This window comes from Rhinolophus ferrumequinum, chromosome 2, assembly GCF_004115265.2.
Source record: "Rhinolophus ferrumequinum isolate MPI-CBG mRhiFer1 chromosome 2, mRhiFer1_v1.p, whole genome shotgun sequence".
In the NCBI taxonomy this organism is placed as follows: Eukaryota; Metazoa; Chordata; class Mammalia; order Chiroptera; family Rhinolophidae; genus Rhinolophus; species Rhinolophus ferrumequinum.
The window spans coordinates 79,911,376-79,930,410 of record NC_046285.1 but is presented as its reverse complement, the minus strand read 5'-3'; the positions used below and the strand labels follow the sequence as shown (position 1 = coordinate 79,930,410).

Below are 19,035 nucleotides of genomic sequence, written 5' to 3'. Positions count from 1 at the left end.
TTTTTCTGTCCACTGTGAAAAGAAGGAAGCCCCTTTGGCCCTTATTAATGGTGTCCTGGCAGTGGGGACAGGGGAAAAGACAATCCTGAGACCATCATAAAACCATAGGTTTAATGACAATAATAAATCTTATTCAAACCCAAAAGAGCTGGGCTTTGTTAAGCTCCACAGGGTCTTATCTAAGTGACACACAAGGGAAGGTGCTGGAGGTGGGGGAGGGGCTCACAAAGGTGCTGGGGGAGGTGCATCAGGAGCTTACATTTGCTTGTGACTTTGCAGACTGGTCTCTAGAGCATGAGCTTGCAAGGGGGGCTAGTGGCAGTTTAAGGTCCCCACAGGCCTCTTGGAAAACCAAGTGGATAGGGAGGCAGCAATATCCCGGAGTAGCTTTGGACAGTATCTTATAGTAAGTAAAACTATTAGGAAAGGCAAGGGGTTCAGCTCAATTTGAGGATAATGTTGGCGGGGGGGAGGAGAGGCAGAGAGAGAAGTGTGATGGGGTGGGATGCCCAGAAGGCTCCCAAGGTTCCAAGTGATCCGACTTACAGTGGCGAGGTAGGAAATGCGGTTGTTCATTTTATCATTATTCTTTAAACTGTGCATGTTTTCAGACCCTGCTTTTGTATGTATATTTCAAAATAAAAAGATCCATGTTACTCCTTCCAAAAAATAAAAACCCAAGGTCTGGAAGAAACTGATCAAGAACTAAAAATGGTGCCAAAATAATGCTTTCCGTGAAAATTTAAAACATGGACCTTACAACCAGTACAGATCTCTCTCTCTCTTTCTCTGTCTCTCCCCTCCTTCCCATCTCCCTCCCTCTCTTTATCTCCGCCTCCAGTGGTAAAATTTTTGCTGACTGGAAAAAATTTTGTGGGAGTGAGGTGCGTTAGAATTTATCTGTGAGTTACATTTGAGAGCGAATGATTCCCTCTCCCCACCACACACACACATACCCCATCCTGCTTGTCAGGGCAGGATTGGGCAGGACTGGTTCAGCACACTTTCTTTCCCAAAGTTGAAAAGTTAAAAGTAATGCCTACTCTCTGGAAGCCACTGTTTTACCCCAAGGAAGCCATTGAACAGAAGCCAGTTTAACATCCGCTGTGTCCAGGTGGGCTGCCGTGCTGTGCTGTGCTATGCCGGGCGGGCGAGCACCTTGTCCTGCCCTCAGCCCGTGCAGGTCTCTGCCCCGGGCTCTCCATTATGCTCTGTGCACCAGCTCAGTGTTTCCTATTTTACTTCACTCTTCACATGCCTCAAATAGCTCATTGTTTTCCCTGAGCCCTGGCTTAGCCAAGTTCCATGTGTTTGGTTCCTTTGATCGTTCTGTTAAAATCAATCTTGTCCTCTAATTATTTTCTGTTCCACTTCTTTGAACCCCTTCCAGTTGCCTCCATTTCTCAAGGAGCCAGGTGTTTAATAAAGAATCTGGATGAAGTTCAGGCAGAACCAGGTAGAGGCAGCTGCTTGCCCCCAGGTCTTGGTTGCCACTTCTTTAAGCAGCCAAGGTGTTTGACCGAAGGCATGTGACATTCCAGACACAAGAACCGTGCCCTGCACTTGGCAAGTGCTCAGTAAGTAATGGTCATATGAAGGAGTTAATTGGAACCTCTTTTAAATCGGTTGGACTATATTCTAACGTCCATTTTAATTTGCTTCCCCATCCTACCCTCAGCCCGGCTCTCTTTCTGCTTTCAGATTTTTCTTTCCAGCCTCATAGTTATTTCATAGCTTACTTCTTTGATGCTTTAGTGTACACAATTTTAAATTAAATTTTCTTGTTTTCTGATCATATATTTAACCTCATTAGTTTAATTCATGTCATAGGATTTTGCTAGGAACCTTGTTTACCAGATTGGTGCTATTTATACATTGTTCTATGGTGCCCTTTTTTCCAAATAACTGATAATCATGTTTATATTGTCTTATTTTTAATTTCTCTTTATTTAAGAGTAGACTTTGCTTCGATCGTTGTTAATTTTCAGTGTTTTTCTAAGTATCCGTAGTTTCATCACATCCTGACAAAGGTTTGGGTTGAGGATAAAGACCATTGTCTTAAAATGATATGAGGTCTGGGGTTTGCTTCAAAATAATCTAGTAGGCGTGGAGGGAAAAGGAGGGTTATAGGTGAAATAAGATTGCCAGAGCTGGGTGATGGAAATACGGGAGTTATTGTGCTATTCAATGAAGTAAATGTTTGGAGTACTTCCATAACATAAAGTTATTTTTTAAGAAACCAAACAATATATACGCAGATATACGGTTGGTCCTGTGAATTATCTTAGGACTTAGAGAAGGGGAATTCCTCCACTGTCCTCTAGCTGTCCGTGTCATTGTCATTTACAGGTGGTTCAGCCCTTCCTCTAGGTTCACTACAAAGTTCGGCACTTGCTCCTCCTCTTCCTTCATTTCCAAACTCTTGTTCTCACCTGGGAGATTTTATTGAGCTGATGTGTGGTTTGTCCAACGCCTCCCATCTGCAATGCTAATCGTCTTGCACTTCCACTCTCTTTCAGCAGCCCACTGGCCCTTTAAACCATTTTTTAAAATGATGCCAATCTCTGTATGGTGACTGTCTAGCACTGCGGCTAAGACTTTCAGGTTATGTTTCGTTACAGAGTTTCCTTTTTCTCAGCATCACTCAACACACAAAACATATATGTAATCCAGACATTTCTGGCTTAAAATCCTTCAAGTTCAAATTCAAGTTCAGTATCCTTCACATCCAGCTCTTGCTTTCCTACTATTTCTAGCCTCTTTCCCTGTCATCCTGTCATATTCACTCTTTTTCAGCTATACGAAGCTTCCTTCATTTGTAGGTAATAGACCGTGCTTTCTCACACCTCCAAACTTCTGACCATACTTCTGTTCCCCGAGATTGGAATGTCCATCATTCTGCCTCTGGGGGACTTCAGCAAGTTTTGCTTGTATCTCAAGACTCAATACAAGTATCACTCCTTTTGGAAGGCCTCCCTGAGCCGTCCACATTGAGTTAAATGCCCCCTCCGATACTTTTTCTCATAGAGCTCTTTGTGTCCATCCTAATCCTTTGGAAGCCAACTGGAATCAGTGACATTCTTTGGGTCCTTTCTACACCATAACTCTTTCTCCCCAGAACCCAACCTAGTAGCTGGCACATAGTAGGTATTTGAATGAATGAGAAACTGAATGAACAGAGGAATGGATAAATGAATGCTGCTATCTCCTTAAGGTTGCACCTCCCTACCTGGGCTGTTCTCCAGATGGCTGGGTCAGGCCTGGAAGCCCCTCCAGTGTTTGCCTCCTAACTGCCCTCCTCAACCCACCTGACCCATCTGGCTCTAGTCGTAACCATTTTCCCTGTCCCGCCTGAGTCCTTCCTCCTTGGTTCTTCATCCAGACAAGTGTTTCCCAGAGTGTGGTACACAATAATTTTTAGGTGATAGACAAACGTCTTTTGACAGTCTTGGATTTACATTCCTATCTGTTCAACAAGGGGAGGGGAATGAGCACACAAAACCTGTGATTTCACAGAGAAGATTGCGTAGGATGAGACAACGCTAGGCAGTGCCATGGTAATCAACCTTACCTGGACCTCATAAATCAGGGGAGAGGTGCTCAGGCATAACCATAAATGTTCCAAGCCCTCTATAACTGAACCCTCACCGGGGAAACAGCCTGGCAGACAGCCGGGAAACACACACACACAGGAAGGGAAAGGCTCCCATGCTGAATCCCACACGCATCTCTGTTTTATTCAGTGATATGTTGAAGTGTCACTTCTGGAAGTTGCTTTAAATGTATGTATACACTTAAACGTAACAGATGAAATAATTAAGTATCTTTTAAGCTGTTTAACCACATCCTCATGTGAGTTCAGAGTTAGTGTGGATTATCTAAAAACTGACAGATTTGTTTCACTGAGGTGGATCCTGATTTGTGTCTGAAACCATCAATTAGAATCCAGCTATTTTGATCAAAAAGTTCCATTCTTCACAATAAGAAATTTATTTTCAGCCATGCACTTTATGTCAACTTGTTTATTCTATTTTTTTGTTTGGCATTTTTACTTTATATTTTTTAAATGTTTGATAATTATAGAATTTACTATATTTTATCAAATTGCTTTTATAGAATTTACTATATTTTAGTAAACCTAATATACCATTGGTATGTAAAACACCTCATTATTTTATGTGCTGCTAAGAGTAACAGAGATGGTGCCAATTATAATTGTAAGATGCCATTGATTCTAAAACAGATCCCAATTTCAGAGGTGTTAAAATTATTTTTTAAAGTGTATCTTAAAATTGATGAAATGCAGTGTACGTACTCATACACTTCACTTCTATTTTAGCAGATAATACTTATATTCCATTTATCATAATGATATAAAGTTTCTCTTTTGAATGAATTTTAAAATGAGTTGATTTAAAGAACAATATTAAGTAGGAGTAGAGATGGAATATAGTATGGCAGATCCTGGAGGCGGTAGCCAAATATTGTGACTTAGCCTCACTGCTTAGGCCCAGACACCACCCCTCGGCCCCACCTGCCGGCTCAGGTCAATCCCACCGCCCTCGGCACAGTGCCCAGATCCCACCTGAGGCAGACCCCAGCTCCTCCACCGAGCCAGGGACAGGAGTTTGGGCAGTTACACCTGTGCTCAGGTTGAGGAATGTGGCTGAACTCCCTGAAGTCATTTGATGACGGTGAAAAGAAATTCCTAGGGAATAGACTCGTGGGGATTGGAATGATCTGGATTTGCCTCTATTAAAATAACAGCATATTCAGAGGTTTCTGTTTTGTTTTGGTTTTAACCCTTTCTCCAAGAAGTCAAGAGAGAAAAAGAGCATTTCAGCCTCTGTTGCTGCGTAATTTACTAATAATGGCAAACTAAACACTAAACACTCAGTTTCAGTGATTATCAAACCAAAGAATGGTCGACTTTGTTTTTCATAACAGAGTTAGCAGTTCAAAATAATTATGAATAACCTGAAGCAAAATGTATTTCACTGAGAAAGTACAGAAGTAGCTAATATCCGACTTCCGAGACAGGAAAAGTGAAAAGAGAATTATTTCAGATGGAGCTAGGAAAATGTGTTGCGTTTCCATTGGGAAAACGCTGTGCTTTTGTACACCATTTCCCTGGATGTTGCAGTGCATTTGTGCTCATCATGCTTTCAACTCCCACCCTGTGCTACGTCTAGTCTTGGGCTGCCAGGCACCGTGTGCAGCATTTCCCCGCGAGCCCTCCAGAACCCTCTGATTTACTCGGTGCTCATTCTTGAAGGTTGCTATGAATCATTAACCAAAATGCAGTAGAGCAGGAGGTCACAAGTCATACAGGCTCCACTACTTGCACACAGCCTGTTTTTGGAAACGTAATTTTGAAGGTTTTAATGTAGGTGTAACCGAGAAGATAAACTGAACACATATGCATATCTTAATAAAGGTATTCTTCAGAGTCAGCAAATATTCATATCATATTAAGCATCAATAAACCTATTACAGTGTAATAAAAAGGAAAGGTCTTATAATAGAAGATTATTTATAGGCTATTAGTTATTAGTATAATTTAAAAAATATTATCAGTGACAATTGGCAAAATTGATAATATTGGAGATGCAGCTGTTTCCACTCACGAATACTAATAATATTAGCAATAATTCTATACAGTAATGTTAATTGAAAGCTAAACCTCTTCCAAGTTTTTGTTTATCCATATGGATGTTTTTGTTTATCAGATAACTACCGTTTCCCCAAAAATAAGACCTAGCTGGACAATCAGCTCTAATGCGTCTTTTGGAGCAAAAATTAATATAAGACCCAGTCTTTATTATATTATATTATATTATACCCGATCTTATTTTACTATAATATAATAAAGACTTATATTAATTTTTGCTCCAAAAGACACATTAGATCTGATTGTCCGGCTAGGTCTTATTTTCGGGGAAACAGGGTGTTGCATATTTTATAAGAACTATTTCCTGGTATTCATAAAAGTTATTGACATCATACACTAAAGTTTGAAATGTACTCACAGAGTAAAATTATAAGCGTAACCTGGTTCGGCCCCCTTTCTCCAAGGAGACGTAGTGGACAGAAAGCCAAATATTTTTAGGAAGTAGAATCACTGGGACTTGGGGTCATAGGTCAGGTTCCCTAGAAGCAGAACCTGACACAAGAGATTTGGGTGTGGGAGTTTTATTGAGGGATAAACCTGTAAGGAAGTGAGAGAAACAGGATAGGAAGGAGGAAATGCCAAGTAGGATGTGGATCAGATGGTCTATCCTTAGCCGGATGAAGGCCAAGGGATAAATTGTAACATAGAGGATAGCTGTGAGCCTTTGTAGCCAATATTCAGAGCAGCAGGGGGTGGGTGTAGTGGCACCAACAGGAATCTGCTTGGAGCCCTAACAGCACTAAGTACATTTGGTGATGGGGGGAGGGGACGTGAGAAGAGGGGGACCAGGAGGGCTCCCAGGTTTGTGGCCTGAACGAGTGAACAGATTCTTGTATACAACAACAACGCTCCCTTCATAATCCCAAAAAATGTAAGGTTAACATAGAAGAAACATGAAAAGATTCTTTATTTTACAAATAAATACATTTTCCTTTACTTTTACTTTCTGGGTGAAAAATACCAACTTCTTGACATACTTGCACAGGATCAATTTTCCCTTCAAAATATATACACTTTTTCTTTCCAAAGTTTGCTTTTTAGAACTGCTTCCCGTTGAAAATAGATCCAAACTGTTTCTAGTACCCTAATAATTCAAGATTCACCTAGCTACAATCCCAATATTATGTTAGCTTTTAATGAAAAAGTAGTTAGGCATTGTTCTTCTGTACTGATTCTTCAGTCCAAATTGGCCTGTGGGCCAAATCCAGACAGCAATCTGTATTTGTATGGCCTGAGAGCCAAGAATTTTTACATTTTTAAAGGGTTGCTTAAAAATAAAAATAAAAAAAGAATATTCAAGAGACTGACCCACAAAGCTCAAAATATTTATGATTTAGCCCTTTACAGAAAAAGTTTCCCAGCCCCTGCTCCCAGAACTTTTTCAGAAGTGTGCTGGCTCAGTCTATATTTTGAAAGGAAATCTGCTATTCAAAAACTTAAAATTAGTAAATGATTTATAGAACCATAAAATTATTTTTTTTTGGAAAGACTACATCACAGAATTTATATAAATAAATTCTAACTCTTCTGAACAATTATTTTAATGGAATTCTTCAGCAAATCAGAATCATTCATTTTAAGTAAAATACACATAATTTGTCCCGTTTCATAAAAAAATATTACCACCTATTTTGTGATTCTTGTAAATAAATTGAAAAACACAAATAGATACAAAAGTAAAAAGAAAAAAACAACCTGCAATCTTACCATCCATAGTTAAGCACTGTTCACATTTGGCTACATCTTTTTCTCAGCATATTCATTTCATTTTTAAAATGTGGATCACATAGTACGTGTAATAGTATATCCTCATTCATTTAATGTTATAATTTTCAAAAACATCCCATTTGACTGCATTTATTCTGCAGAATGAATATGTCACAATTTATTTAAACATCTTCCCATTTTTTGACATTTAGGTTGAAGCTAATTTTTCACAATTGTAAATGCCACAGTGAGCATCTTTATGCATAAATCTAGATCTTCATTTCCTTAGGTTAGATTTTTAAAAGAGTAACTATTGTCTCCTCCCCCTATTCTGTTCCTTATCTTTCTTATAAACCCATTCTCTTCAAGACTCATAAATGATGGAGTTCCTCGGGACTAGAAACTTGGCCTATTCTTCTCACTCTCTGTATTTGTCTCCAGAAGAGCCTCTTATATCTAAGATTTCAAATGCCATCTGTATGCGATGACTCCCATATTTACGTCTCCAGCCCCAGGTCTGTCTGCTAAGCTCCAGACTACATATCTGAGTACCTAGTTGTCATCTCCACTTGCATGTCATATACCATCTCAAATGGAAAATGCCCAAAAAGGGATTCAGTATCTACCCTCCTGCTACTCCCCCACCAAAAACTCTCTTCTTATTGCCCATTTCAAAAAGAGATGTAAAGAGATGTCGTCACCTCTGCTTATGATACACCCCTAGGAAATCATCTGTGCCATCTCTCACTCTCTCACCAGCCCCATCTATTCAGTCACCAGGGCCTGTTGATTCTACGAGCTAAGTATATCTTTAATATTTCCATTTCTCTCCTCTCCCCAACCCCTCCTAAGCCACATACATCTCTTTCCTGCATGACATACTATATTTGCTTCCTAACTGGTCTCTTCTGTACCCACTCCTGTCCTGTCCTGTCCTTTTATTCCCTTCGCAATTCTCCACCATGGAGAAAGTTTCTAAAAATGTCAATCTGCTTTTACAACCCTTAAGTGCCTGGTAGGAGAAAGCTCTTAATGTCAACCCCTCTTCTTGCTACTTTTCCCCGTACTGTCTTGCTCCAACCTAGGGGTTTCCTCTCAGCTACTCAACGGTGCTAAGCTTCTTCCAGCCTTTATTAAATATCTTCCCTATACCTATAATAAATACCCTTAACCTCCCTTTTCAGCTGACCAACCCTTTTCCTGATCCGTCCCCCAACACACACACTACCTACATGCTCTCTCAGTATCCTATGAGTCTACTCTTTGAGTACTTACTACAAATTGTCGTCTAAATTGTGGTGTGTTTTTTTCCCTGAAATGTCTGTTTTTTTCACTAAAATTTCATTTCGGGAAAATAGTATTTGTCTCTTTCACCACAGTATCTCCCAGTGCCTAGCATGTAATAGGCGCTCAATAAATTTGTTGAAATAGTGACAGGTCATGGGGTATAAACTTTGTAAAGACATTTAAAACAGTATCCCAGAAAGTTTGTATCAATCAACTTATAAACCCACCAGTAGTCTATGAATGTTCCTTTGATCGCCCCCTTCTGGACACAGTAATATCGTTTTAAATAATTTTTAAGTATTTTTACAGGCAAAATGTTACCTCATCATGATTTAAATTGCATTTCTTTGATTACTATGAAGCTGAACATTTTTCACAAGTTGATAGGCTCTCATATATTTTCTGTGGTTTTTAAATTCATGACATACGGCTTTTATTAAACATTTTTGTTGGGATATTGTGGAAGTTCATTTCCGTTAATTATTTTTCTACCTATAAAACACCACCACCAAACCTACTTAACTTCATCCGAAGGTGTGGGCAGATTGGACAAATACTGCTCCCCATGATTTATGTTTAGTCATTGATGCTTCACCCCGACCTTGGATGATCATAGAATTCATCACGTAAACTGGGACACTTTTGAGAGTGAAGGAGGGAGGGCACCATGAATAACTATGCCAGGACAACAGGTAAAAAGCAGGATTGTCCTGCATACGCCAAGATGTATGGTGTCTCTAATTTTCATGCAGACGTACAACTCGGGGGACCGTACAAGAAGGGAGAGCAGAGGTCCAAGTGGGGATCTGGGGGTAATCTGAGGATAAATCTCCTTGCTGTTCTGAATTTTAATATGGATGTGCTGTGCTGTTCAGTGATACACTGACTCACCCTGAGACTCCCTGTCACCTGGGCTGCCTCCCTCATTTACCTCACCTGACTGACCCTTGGAGGCATCTGACAATTTCATACAATTCTGCTTTCGTGATGAGGCCAGTGGCCCAACGAGCTGCAGGGACTGTCTTGCCCATAAATGGAGAGCTTCTGATAAGCAGAGCCTTGGCAGAGTTCACCCCTATTCCACCACGCTGCCCCCATCTTCACTCTCAGATGCATTCCTCCTGCCTGCATTGCACTGAGAATGCCAGAGCTATTTTTTGATTTTACAGTGCTTCCAAAGTTATGTCAACAAGTGGCCAGAAGAGAGTTTTCACTTTCCTAGAGCATCCTGAGAGGATGTTCCTCTTTGACAAGCATAACAATGAAAGTACAAGGCCTGCACCTGAGGCAGTTCGTCTTGTCCTGGGGTTATGTGCACACGGGCTTCAGTGCCTAGCATTTGTAATGCTTCCCTGAGCTCGTGCAGTGCATCTGCAAACTTTCCCAGCTTATCCTAAGTATCTTTTAAGTACTCTGTACCCTTCAGTGAAACTCAAAAAATACATTCAGAGTTGCTTACAGACTTGCATTTTCAAGAATCGCTAGGAACTTAAGGAAAGTAGTATAGGATGACAGAAAACTGGAAAAAGAAAGACGGGGGGAGTTTAGATAAGTTGAATTTTTCTCAATGCCATCCAATGAGTTATGACTTTATTAGGAAAAAAATCAGCAGCCTTCCTCTTCATATCTTATCAACAGGGAACAAATTTCCTACCAATGAAATTCCCAATAGGGCCTCTGTGGACTGTTGTGTACTGTACAACTCCAGCAAATGCTCTTTACATTAAATTTCATCTATGAGAATGGTGCCAAATTGTCCCTCCTGGAAGGGACCTGTGGTGCAGTTCACAATCCTCCTGGCACTATACAGGGCACATTCTGTGCAGCCATATGCTGAGGTCCTGACTGACACTCTCTATGTGATTTTTCTCTGATCAAGACACTGTCCCTTTGCTGCAGTTAGAGTTCCCTTATTCACCAGAGCCGCAGATTTTCCAGGGTAATCTTCAGGTTTCCAACATACATTCACCTGGTGTCTGTAAGCACTGTAGTATTTGTCAAGCCAAGTGTCCTGGTTTCAGGTTTAGAAAAGAGGTCATTGGAGCTATCTTGTATAGGCTAAGGTTGCCTAGATTTTGCCATTTCATTTTTATTGAGGAAAACATAGGAAATAAATACAATCTCTTGGTGTGCTAGAGAATCAAAACCTTTAAGATGCTAATGTATTTAAAAGGTTTTTTGTTTCTTTTTTTTTTTAAAGTATAGGTCGAGAGGGATCCTATATACACCTAAAATAATTTTTTTTTCTGTATTTCATTTACAAAGTATCTATGCATACAGACTAAGTTAAGATCAACCCATTGGCTCTACAGAAATAAAAGAGAAATACCATGCATTCAAATTACTAACAGAGAGAGACCTTGGTTTTGAATTACAATAGTAGCAGAATCAACTTTGTATCTCCCAACAAGGAAGGTGATGAAACCATTCAGAGACATTTTTATACTATGTTTCCTATAGTGCCTAGGATGAAATCCAAGGGGTCTTTTAGCTGGAAGAAGCCTTTAGTTCATTTACTTTTTCATTCATGCAGTTAATTCTTACTGTTTGCTTACCACAGTCATGTAGTCTAGCCCCTTCCCTAAGGAAACTGAGGTCACACAGCTCGTTAGAGACAGGGCTGGAAACTAAGCTCAGATGTTATACACCCAGGACAGTTCGCCCACAGTGCTGTTAAATATTCCCAGGTAGTTACATTCAGGTGATGAAACAGAAGAGCATCATGTGACTTGCTTGTAATTCATGTAATAAAGATGAAATACAAACCCCACTGCCAGTGATTTCTTTGTTACTCTAAATGCTACAACTTACACAAGGTTCAACGTTAGGGCTGCTAACTTCAGAATTTGTCTGGGATTTTGTAAATCTTTTCCCCGCCTATTCAGACGCCTTATGATTTAAATATTTCAATCACGTCTTTTGTCAAATGTTGCCTTTACGGATTATAGTCCTATAAATAGCACTGACCTCTGAGGAACATGCTATCATCCCTACCCTTTGAGTGTTATTCCAGACAGTTCCCTATCCATGACAAAAATGAATAGCCCAATCTCATGGTGGCTTCCGTGTTAAAGGATTTGTGTTGGGGGTAACTTCCGGCATGTAGTTCATAGAACAATGTGAAATTTTCTTTTCTGAGGTGTCTGTACTGTGCCTTTCCACAATGAAATCTCCCAACTTGCTGAGTACTGCTGAACTGGTTGACAGTTGAGGAGGGCGAGCACATGTGAGCAGAGGCGAGCAGCTGCTCCTACCAGCTGCCTTCTTCTCTGCATAGACATAACTACTGCCCAAGGAGCCTCTGCAGAGCAGGTAACCTGGGATCTAGCTTGAGGTTGCTGAAAGGAGACCCTTGTGACATTTTTGCTTGGTAAATTCCTCCATATGCCTCCAGACCAAGGGATACTTTAGCAGAGTGACTAAGAGCCAGGGTTCTGAAGCCAAACTTCCCAGGTTCAAATCCTGGCTTTGCCACCTAGCTTTCCAGCTTTTTGACCTTAGGCAAGTTACTTAACCTCACTGTCTTCAGCATCCTCATAAATAGGGATAATAGTTTCTTCGTAGGGTTTTGAGGACTTAATGAATTAAATGTTATTATAATGAATAACTCCCAACAAATATTGATGAAGCTCCTACTCCATTCCAGTTACCATGAAAACCATAGAAATGGCCCCACCCTTCATGGAATTTAGAGTACATTTTGTACTAGGAACCCTGACCCATTTAAGGGTTGTGAAATCAATGTAATAAGGTGTGACTGCATTTTGTTTTAAATGAATAGGACAGGATTTTACAAAATATGAGTTTTATGAAACTTTTTTTCAGTTACATGTTTTTATATGTATATGTGGCCTGGGTCTTCATATAAAATGGATTTCTTGAGTAGTAGAGAAGATAAGCAATTAAATAGCAACCTCAATACACTGTGTGTGGTAAGTTCAGTGAGTGTCATAGAAGCTCGGAAAGGTCACCTGACGCCATTGACAAGGTATAAAGAATCAGGGAAGTCTTCTAGGAGGAGGTGACATTTAACCTAAGACTTAAAGGATGAATAGAAATTTGCTAAAAGAAGTTGGGGAAGGTTGGGCAGGAAGCGGTTCCTTTAGGGCAATGAGGAGAATGGGCAGAGATAGTTGGGAGACTGTTCAGTAATTTCAGGACACAGAGTCTAGACCACGGTGGGGGCCGTGGGTCTTTGAGAGGGACAGGACTTGGTAACTGATGGGGGAAGGTGCTGATCTGAGATGACTCCCACTTGACTTACATCTCTGCTGTTTAATTTACAGAGGTTGCAGGGGACAAATCGAAGTCTGTCAACCCTAAGCCCCTAACTTGAGGAGACTTTCTGTAACCAGGAAAACAGGATCTTTCAATCACTTTGCAAATCATCTCTCCATCCTGTTGGACATAGCTGTAGACTGTTGCCGGCCTAGTAATTGGCAGGGCTTCCTGTTCCAAAGTGGGAGGGTTCTTGGCAGACGATGGAAAGCTGGAAACAGAATGGATGCTGGACTAGCCAGACACCTTGCATGAAAAGAAAAGAAAAAAAAAAAAAAAGGAAACCTGGTAGTTTCCTATCTGATCCAGAATATCTGGTCAGAGAATAATTTAAAAGGACAGATAATTCAAAGATATTTCTATTTGGCTTTGAAATGCCATGCATTTTTGGCAGTGCATGTACCTTTCCAAATGTTTTTTCTAAGGCCTTTTTTTGCATTCCCTGAACACAGACCATCTGGTCACCAGGGGAATGAGCCGAAGCCAAGGAAGGATTCTGGGTGGGTGGGTGGTTGAGGAGGTCCTAATGTTTAAAAATTGGACTGAGACCACAACCCTCCCTTATCACCCCAGTTGATCTATTTACCTGTGTCCTACCACAGAGCAGGGAGCTTTCTCTGACCTAAGACTTGCCAAGTCATATGGTGACTACTTGAAAAGGAGCTATCTGGTTCCCAGCACATAATGCTTCCTACCCACATCTCTGCACACTCATAGGGCCACCTCCTTCCCACAGGGGGCAGCCAAGCTGACCCCGGGCTCTGCAGCAACCTCAAAATCAAACCATATTTGGAGCATAAGGCAGGCTGTTGACAGATGTTACCCTAAAAGACATTCTAAGTTATAATCAGTCCTGTAAAGAGCTGTAAAGGGGCCAGAACAGAAGGTCCCTTTTCCTGTTATTCATAAGATTGCTGCTTGCAGACAAGTCAGAAGACTAGCTTATCTCTGGCTCAGGCCTACCTAGCAGAGGAAGGAGTCTCACTTTACTGAAATCACTTCAACAAAGGGTCTCTGCACCCAGTCCCCATTAGACCTAGGAGAAATGTCAGGGTGGCAGCCACTCCCCCCTAAAGAATCCCAAGCATTCCGCCATCCTCTGTCTGGCATCTGGACAGTGCGAAGTCAGGCTAGTGGCCCAGTCCAGGCTAGAATTCCCTGATAATAATTAGTAACAGGCCCAAATCTGGAGTTCAGGGAAACTGGTTTTCTTCAATCCATTGTAAAATTAAGTGCTATTTTTCTTTGTACACCCCCCATCCACAGCTTTCTTGAGGTATAACTGACATGAAATTGTAAGGTATTTAAAGTGTACACCATGGTGATTCAATACACGTATACACTGTGAAAAGATTCCACACCCCTCACCCCATCTAGTTGAAAAACCCAGCATAGGGCTCTTTGACTCAGTTTCCTGAAAAATTGAAGGAAGCCAGCGAATGTGCCAGGAGCATGTCACCTGATCTTTTCCTTTAATGTCTCCGTGTGTGGAGGTGGTCCAAGGGGACGTTGGAGGCTCGCCAGAACCTTCCCCACCATGTCAGGTATCATTCCCATCTCATACTCACCCCTTCATTCTCCATACACACACCTCTCTGAGGTCATCCTCAGCGTGCAGCCGGGAGGGAAGGAAACGTGAGCTAGAGCAACAGGTTCCACCCACAGCCTGAACTTGGAAGGGGAGGCAGCCAGACGACTGGAGTTGGGCGACGGAGGAGAGGAAGCTGCGAGGAGGAAGGTGGGAGGGAAATGATGGGGCATGACCACCGAGCACACGTCATTCGGGCTCCCACATGGGCTTGTGTATGTGCGCGTGTGGGAGAGGGAGGTCCTCAGGGAATCACTTGGGGACTTTCCCGTGGGTTAGAAGGCGCGGGGTCCGCACTTTGGGATGTCGGGAGGCTCAGGCGGGGTAACGAGACCCCCAGACAGGGCTTGAGGCGCGCCCAGAAAATACGAGTGTGTCTGGGGCTTAAAATTCATCACCCTCCCCAGGGCGCAGCCTCTGCTAATCGTAAGGTTCTGCGCCCCTAACACCCCGCACTCCCTTCCTTCGGGCTTTTCCCCAGCTCCTCCAGCCCCGTCGCTGCCCGGCCTCCCGCCCCAGCCTGCTGCCGCGAAAACCGGGAGAGCGGACTGCACCGCGCCCGGCAGCCTCTGGGCATGCTCCGTGGCGGGACCGGCTCCGCCGCCGAGAGGGCGCGTCCTTCCTCCCCAGGGCGGCGGCGGCGCCTGCAGCGACAGTCGCCGCGCCCCGGCCCGTCACACCTTAGGGGAGGTGGGGGCCGCCCTGCCGGGCGGGAGCCCAGAACGCCCCCCACCCCGAGCTTTCCGGCGAGCAGAGGAGGGGCCGGCCCGGGAGGCGCGGAGGCGGGAGCGAGACCTCGGAGCTGCGGACCGCTCGCTCCTTAGAAAGTAAAGCTCAGCGAGCGAGCGCAGCCGGGCTCCCGGCGGCTGGCAGGGGCGGATCCGGCCGGGGTCGGGGGTGGTCTCCAGCATTGAGCGAGGTGCAAATTTAGTTGCCGCCCACCTTCTTCTCAGTCCCCGCCCCCAGGTAATTATAATTCTCTGGGAAAGTGGTTCTCGGAGAATTCTTGGGGCGGGGCGCAGGGGCGCGCCTGGCGCAAAATGGTTAAAACAAAGTCCATGCGCGCCCCAGGCCCCCTTTTAAGGAAAGTGTGCGCGCCGGTGGCTGGGCACCCCCTTTGCTGATTTGAGGGTTCGTTGCCCGGAGGAAGTCTGGTTGTGGCAGAGGAGGGGGCTAGGATAGGGATGCCTCAGGCTTGTGCCGGCTCCGGCCCGCAGGCCTCCTTGGGGGACGCACCTCCCGCGAGGCGGGCGCGGGGCGCTGGGCCCGGGCGTTCGCAGCAGGCGGCCGGAGCAGGCTCGGCCCGGCGGCTCACTCTCTCTGCCTCCTCCCCCCAGGATTACCGAGAGGATGGGATGGATCTAGGCAGTGACGCCGGCAGCAGCAGCAGCAGCAGCCGCGCCAGTTCGCAGTCCAACTCCACCAAAGTGACCCCTTGCTCCGAGTGCAAATCCTCGTCGTCGCCGGGGGGCAGCCTGGACTTGGTGTCTGCCCTGGAGGACTATGAGGAGCCCTTCCCGGTCTACCAGAAGAAGGTGATTGATGAGTGGGCGCCGGAGGAGGACGGCGCGGAGGAGGAAGAGGAGAACGAGCGCGACGAGCGAGGGTACCGGGATGACCGCTGTCCGGCCCGGGAGCCGGGGGACGTGAGCGCCAGGACCCGCAGCGGCGGCGGCGGGGGTAGAGGGGCCACCACCGCCATGCCGCCCCCAGTGCCCAACGGCAACATCCACCCGCACGACCCCCAGGACCTCAGGCACAATGGCAACGTGGTGGTGGCCGGATGGCCGAGCAGTTCTCGGGGCCCTTGCCGGGCGGCCCAGAAGCCCCAGCCAGCGGGGGTTCGGCGCGGCAGCCGGGGCCCGGCGGCTGGGGGCCTCTGCCTTCAGCCCACGGACGGCGGGACGTGCGTCCCGGAGGAGCCCCCAATGCCCCCAATGGACTGGGAGGCGCTGGAGAAGCATCTGGCTGGGTTGCAGTTCCGGGAGCAGGAGGTACGGAACCAAGGCCAGACGAGGACCAACTCCACCTCCGTAAGTTGGCCTGGGTGCGTGCCCACGCGCGCACACACGCGTACATAGCCCGCGCACACTCCGCACACGCCTTCCCGGCGCTCCCTGCCGCCTGCGGCCCCATTCATCCATCCCCAGCCTGGGGGCCGGGCGAGGGGGGGAGCCTGCCTGCTGCTCCCCAGGGGTACGGTTGCTCTAGCTGTCTGGGTTTGCTGGTTGGGCGGAGTGGAGGGAGGGGCAGCCAGAGGGCAGCGGAAAGTCGGGTTAGTGGAACCGGCGACTCATTTTAATGGAATTACTTAGGGAGACGAGGTTGTGAGTCACTTGCCTGAAAATAAATCCGGGGAGATTTTGGCACCGAAGCCAGTGCCTGCGGGTGGTATTTCAAGTCGTAATAGTTGTGGCTTTGTCAACCGTGGCGGGTCTCCCTTCGTTGCCACTGCTGTCTCGTCCATATATAGGCTGTCCCTGCGCACACGCACACACTCGCCTGCCCACACCTCTGGTTTGGCAGCAGGGATGCTCCTGTGTTTGAATGGGTAACCGCCTTCCTCTAAGACTTTCTTCCTTTCGGAAACCGGGCCTATTGTTGACCTGGGGGAACGGAGTGAATTATGAATTAACCTGCTAGGATGAGGGAGGGGATCCAGCCTCCGTCTCCCGACTCACTCCCCCTACGATGGATCCCCCTTGTTGTGATAAGGAGCCCCTTGCACTTCCTCACCGGAGGTCACTGCCTTCACGCAGGAAATCCAGAGAGGAAGGAGTGCTGGAGCGGGAAAGAGGGAAGGAAAGAGGGCTGCATCTTTAATGAGGAGCCCTGACAGGTTCATACTTGTCTCAATATCTTTTTTTCGCCTCTGAGAGGAGAGCAGATAAATGACTCAAAAGAAAGCATCATGAATGTAGCTCTCCTGTTTATCACTGTTTTGAGATAAAGCAACAGTTGTAATTTGAAATCATTAATGATTTCCTAAATGGGGCTGAAGGGCACGGTTTCCATGTGCTGCTTTCTGTGTGTGGCAGCTGTGTGGCAGTGTGGGGAAGTGCTGGCTTGCAGGTGTCATTTTTTGGCTCCAGGGCCCTGGGGCTACTGGAAATTGGGTGCATGCACTTCTGACTTCAGGGGTGAGGATGGTAACTGCGTTTCACAGAGAAATTGGCAGGTTTCCATCTGTGAGAGCCCTTGGCTGACTGAGCCCACCGCTAGTGTTCCTTGAGAAACTACCTATTAAATTAACACACTCGTTTTAATCCTAGCTTTACAGGGCCCCTAGCAGACGTGGAATCTTTCTATTCCAGCCAATATATATCTTTTTCCTTGCAACAGAAAACATCCTTTTCCCACTTAGTGTTTGTGGAAAAAATACCTCATTCAGCACCTTGGACTTCAACAGTGACCTGAAAATAAACGTTTCCTTTACTTTTGCACAACATTTATACATTTCAGGAAAATGTGATAATTAGGTATACATGCAAAGTTAGGATTTGATGGTGACACCCCTTATTCAAAAGTTATTAAACAAGATATGATCGAGCATCCCTGTGTTATGTGTTAAATTTGAGGTAAGATTCTCAGTGCTGCAGTTACTCACCTGTCTATGTGGAACTGGAATTGTGGTGAGGGGAGGTAGAAATGCAAAATACCCCTCTGGACACTTAGAATGTAATGGCTAACTAGCAGCTTCCCCTTCCCCAATACACACACACACACACACACACACACACACACACCCTTTCTCTTCTTGTTTTTGTGAAGACTGAATCTTTCCTTCTTGGGCAATCTTGGAAACCAAAGGTATCTCCTCACCTAGTGAACATTTTGTATATTTGGGTTCCTTTCCTCCCCCATACTCACACAAGGCTCCTAAAAATGTTCTGTCTGGGCATTTCCTCTGTAAGTCACACAGAGAAATTTGGGTTCCATTGCTTTAATGCAAGTGTGTGTAAAAAAAAAAGGAAGAGGGGACAAGTGGCCTTTGAAGTTGTTTAATATTGAATTTTTCCATGTTTTGGTTTGTCTTAGAACAAAATTATTAGCCAATGTTAGTTTAAAATAGTGTTTTTCAAACTATAAGTTACCCATGAAATCACTTTAGTAGTTAATAAAGTAGAATGTACTACATAGCACATTGCAGGTAGTCCAGGTCAGCTTAGCTTTTTAAAACTATTGTTTCATTTTTAGGTCACAATGTAAGATTTATTTCTCACTGTGGATCACTGTCATAAAAGTTCGGAAAACACTGACTTAAATCCTGTTTACTTCTGCCCGGAATAAGTGGGAGTATTTTAATCATGAGCACAGAAATTTGGGAATAACGAAGGAGTTGTGTAAAAGAAACAGACTTTCTTGGAGTTGTTCAAATCAAATAATATTTTTGCTACTCTTTAAAAAAATTGTGTATAAATACATTTAAATGGGATTACTACGTACTGTTGGGAGGAGGGGTATAAAATGAAAAAGAGGGGTAGGTTTTTCTTTCACCTGTGAA

At 44.4% G+C, this 19,035-nt stretch overlaps 1 protein-coding gene across 7 annotated transcripts in view; it reads left to right on the top strand.

The window, feature by feature from the left end:
• Positions 1–19,035, top strand: part of SCHIP1 (schwannomin interacting protein 1) — a 669,020-nt gene that overhangs the window by 541,475 nt on the left and 108,510 nt on the right. For 2 of the 7 annotated variants that reach the window (XM_033133854.1, XM_033133861.1), the window contains one exon: positions 15,869–16,564. The exons of 1 other annotated variant lie outside the window; for it this stretch is intronic. In XM_033133854.1, coding sequence (XP_032989745.1) covers positions 15,869–16,564 — 696 coding nt within the window. Of the gene's footprint in view, positions 1–14,819; positions 14,856–15,156; positions 15,498–15,868; positions 16,565–19,035 lie in introns of those variants that run through there. 4 more of the 7 variants (XM_033133880.1, XM_033133901.1, XM_033133890.1 and 1 more) reach the window with 4 other exon arrangements.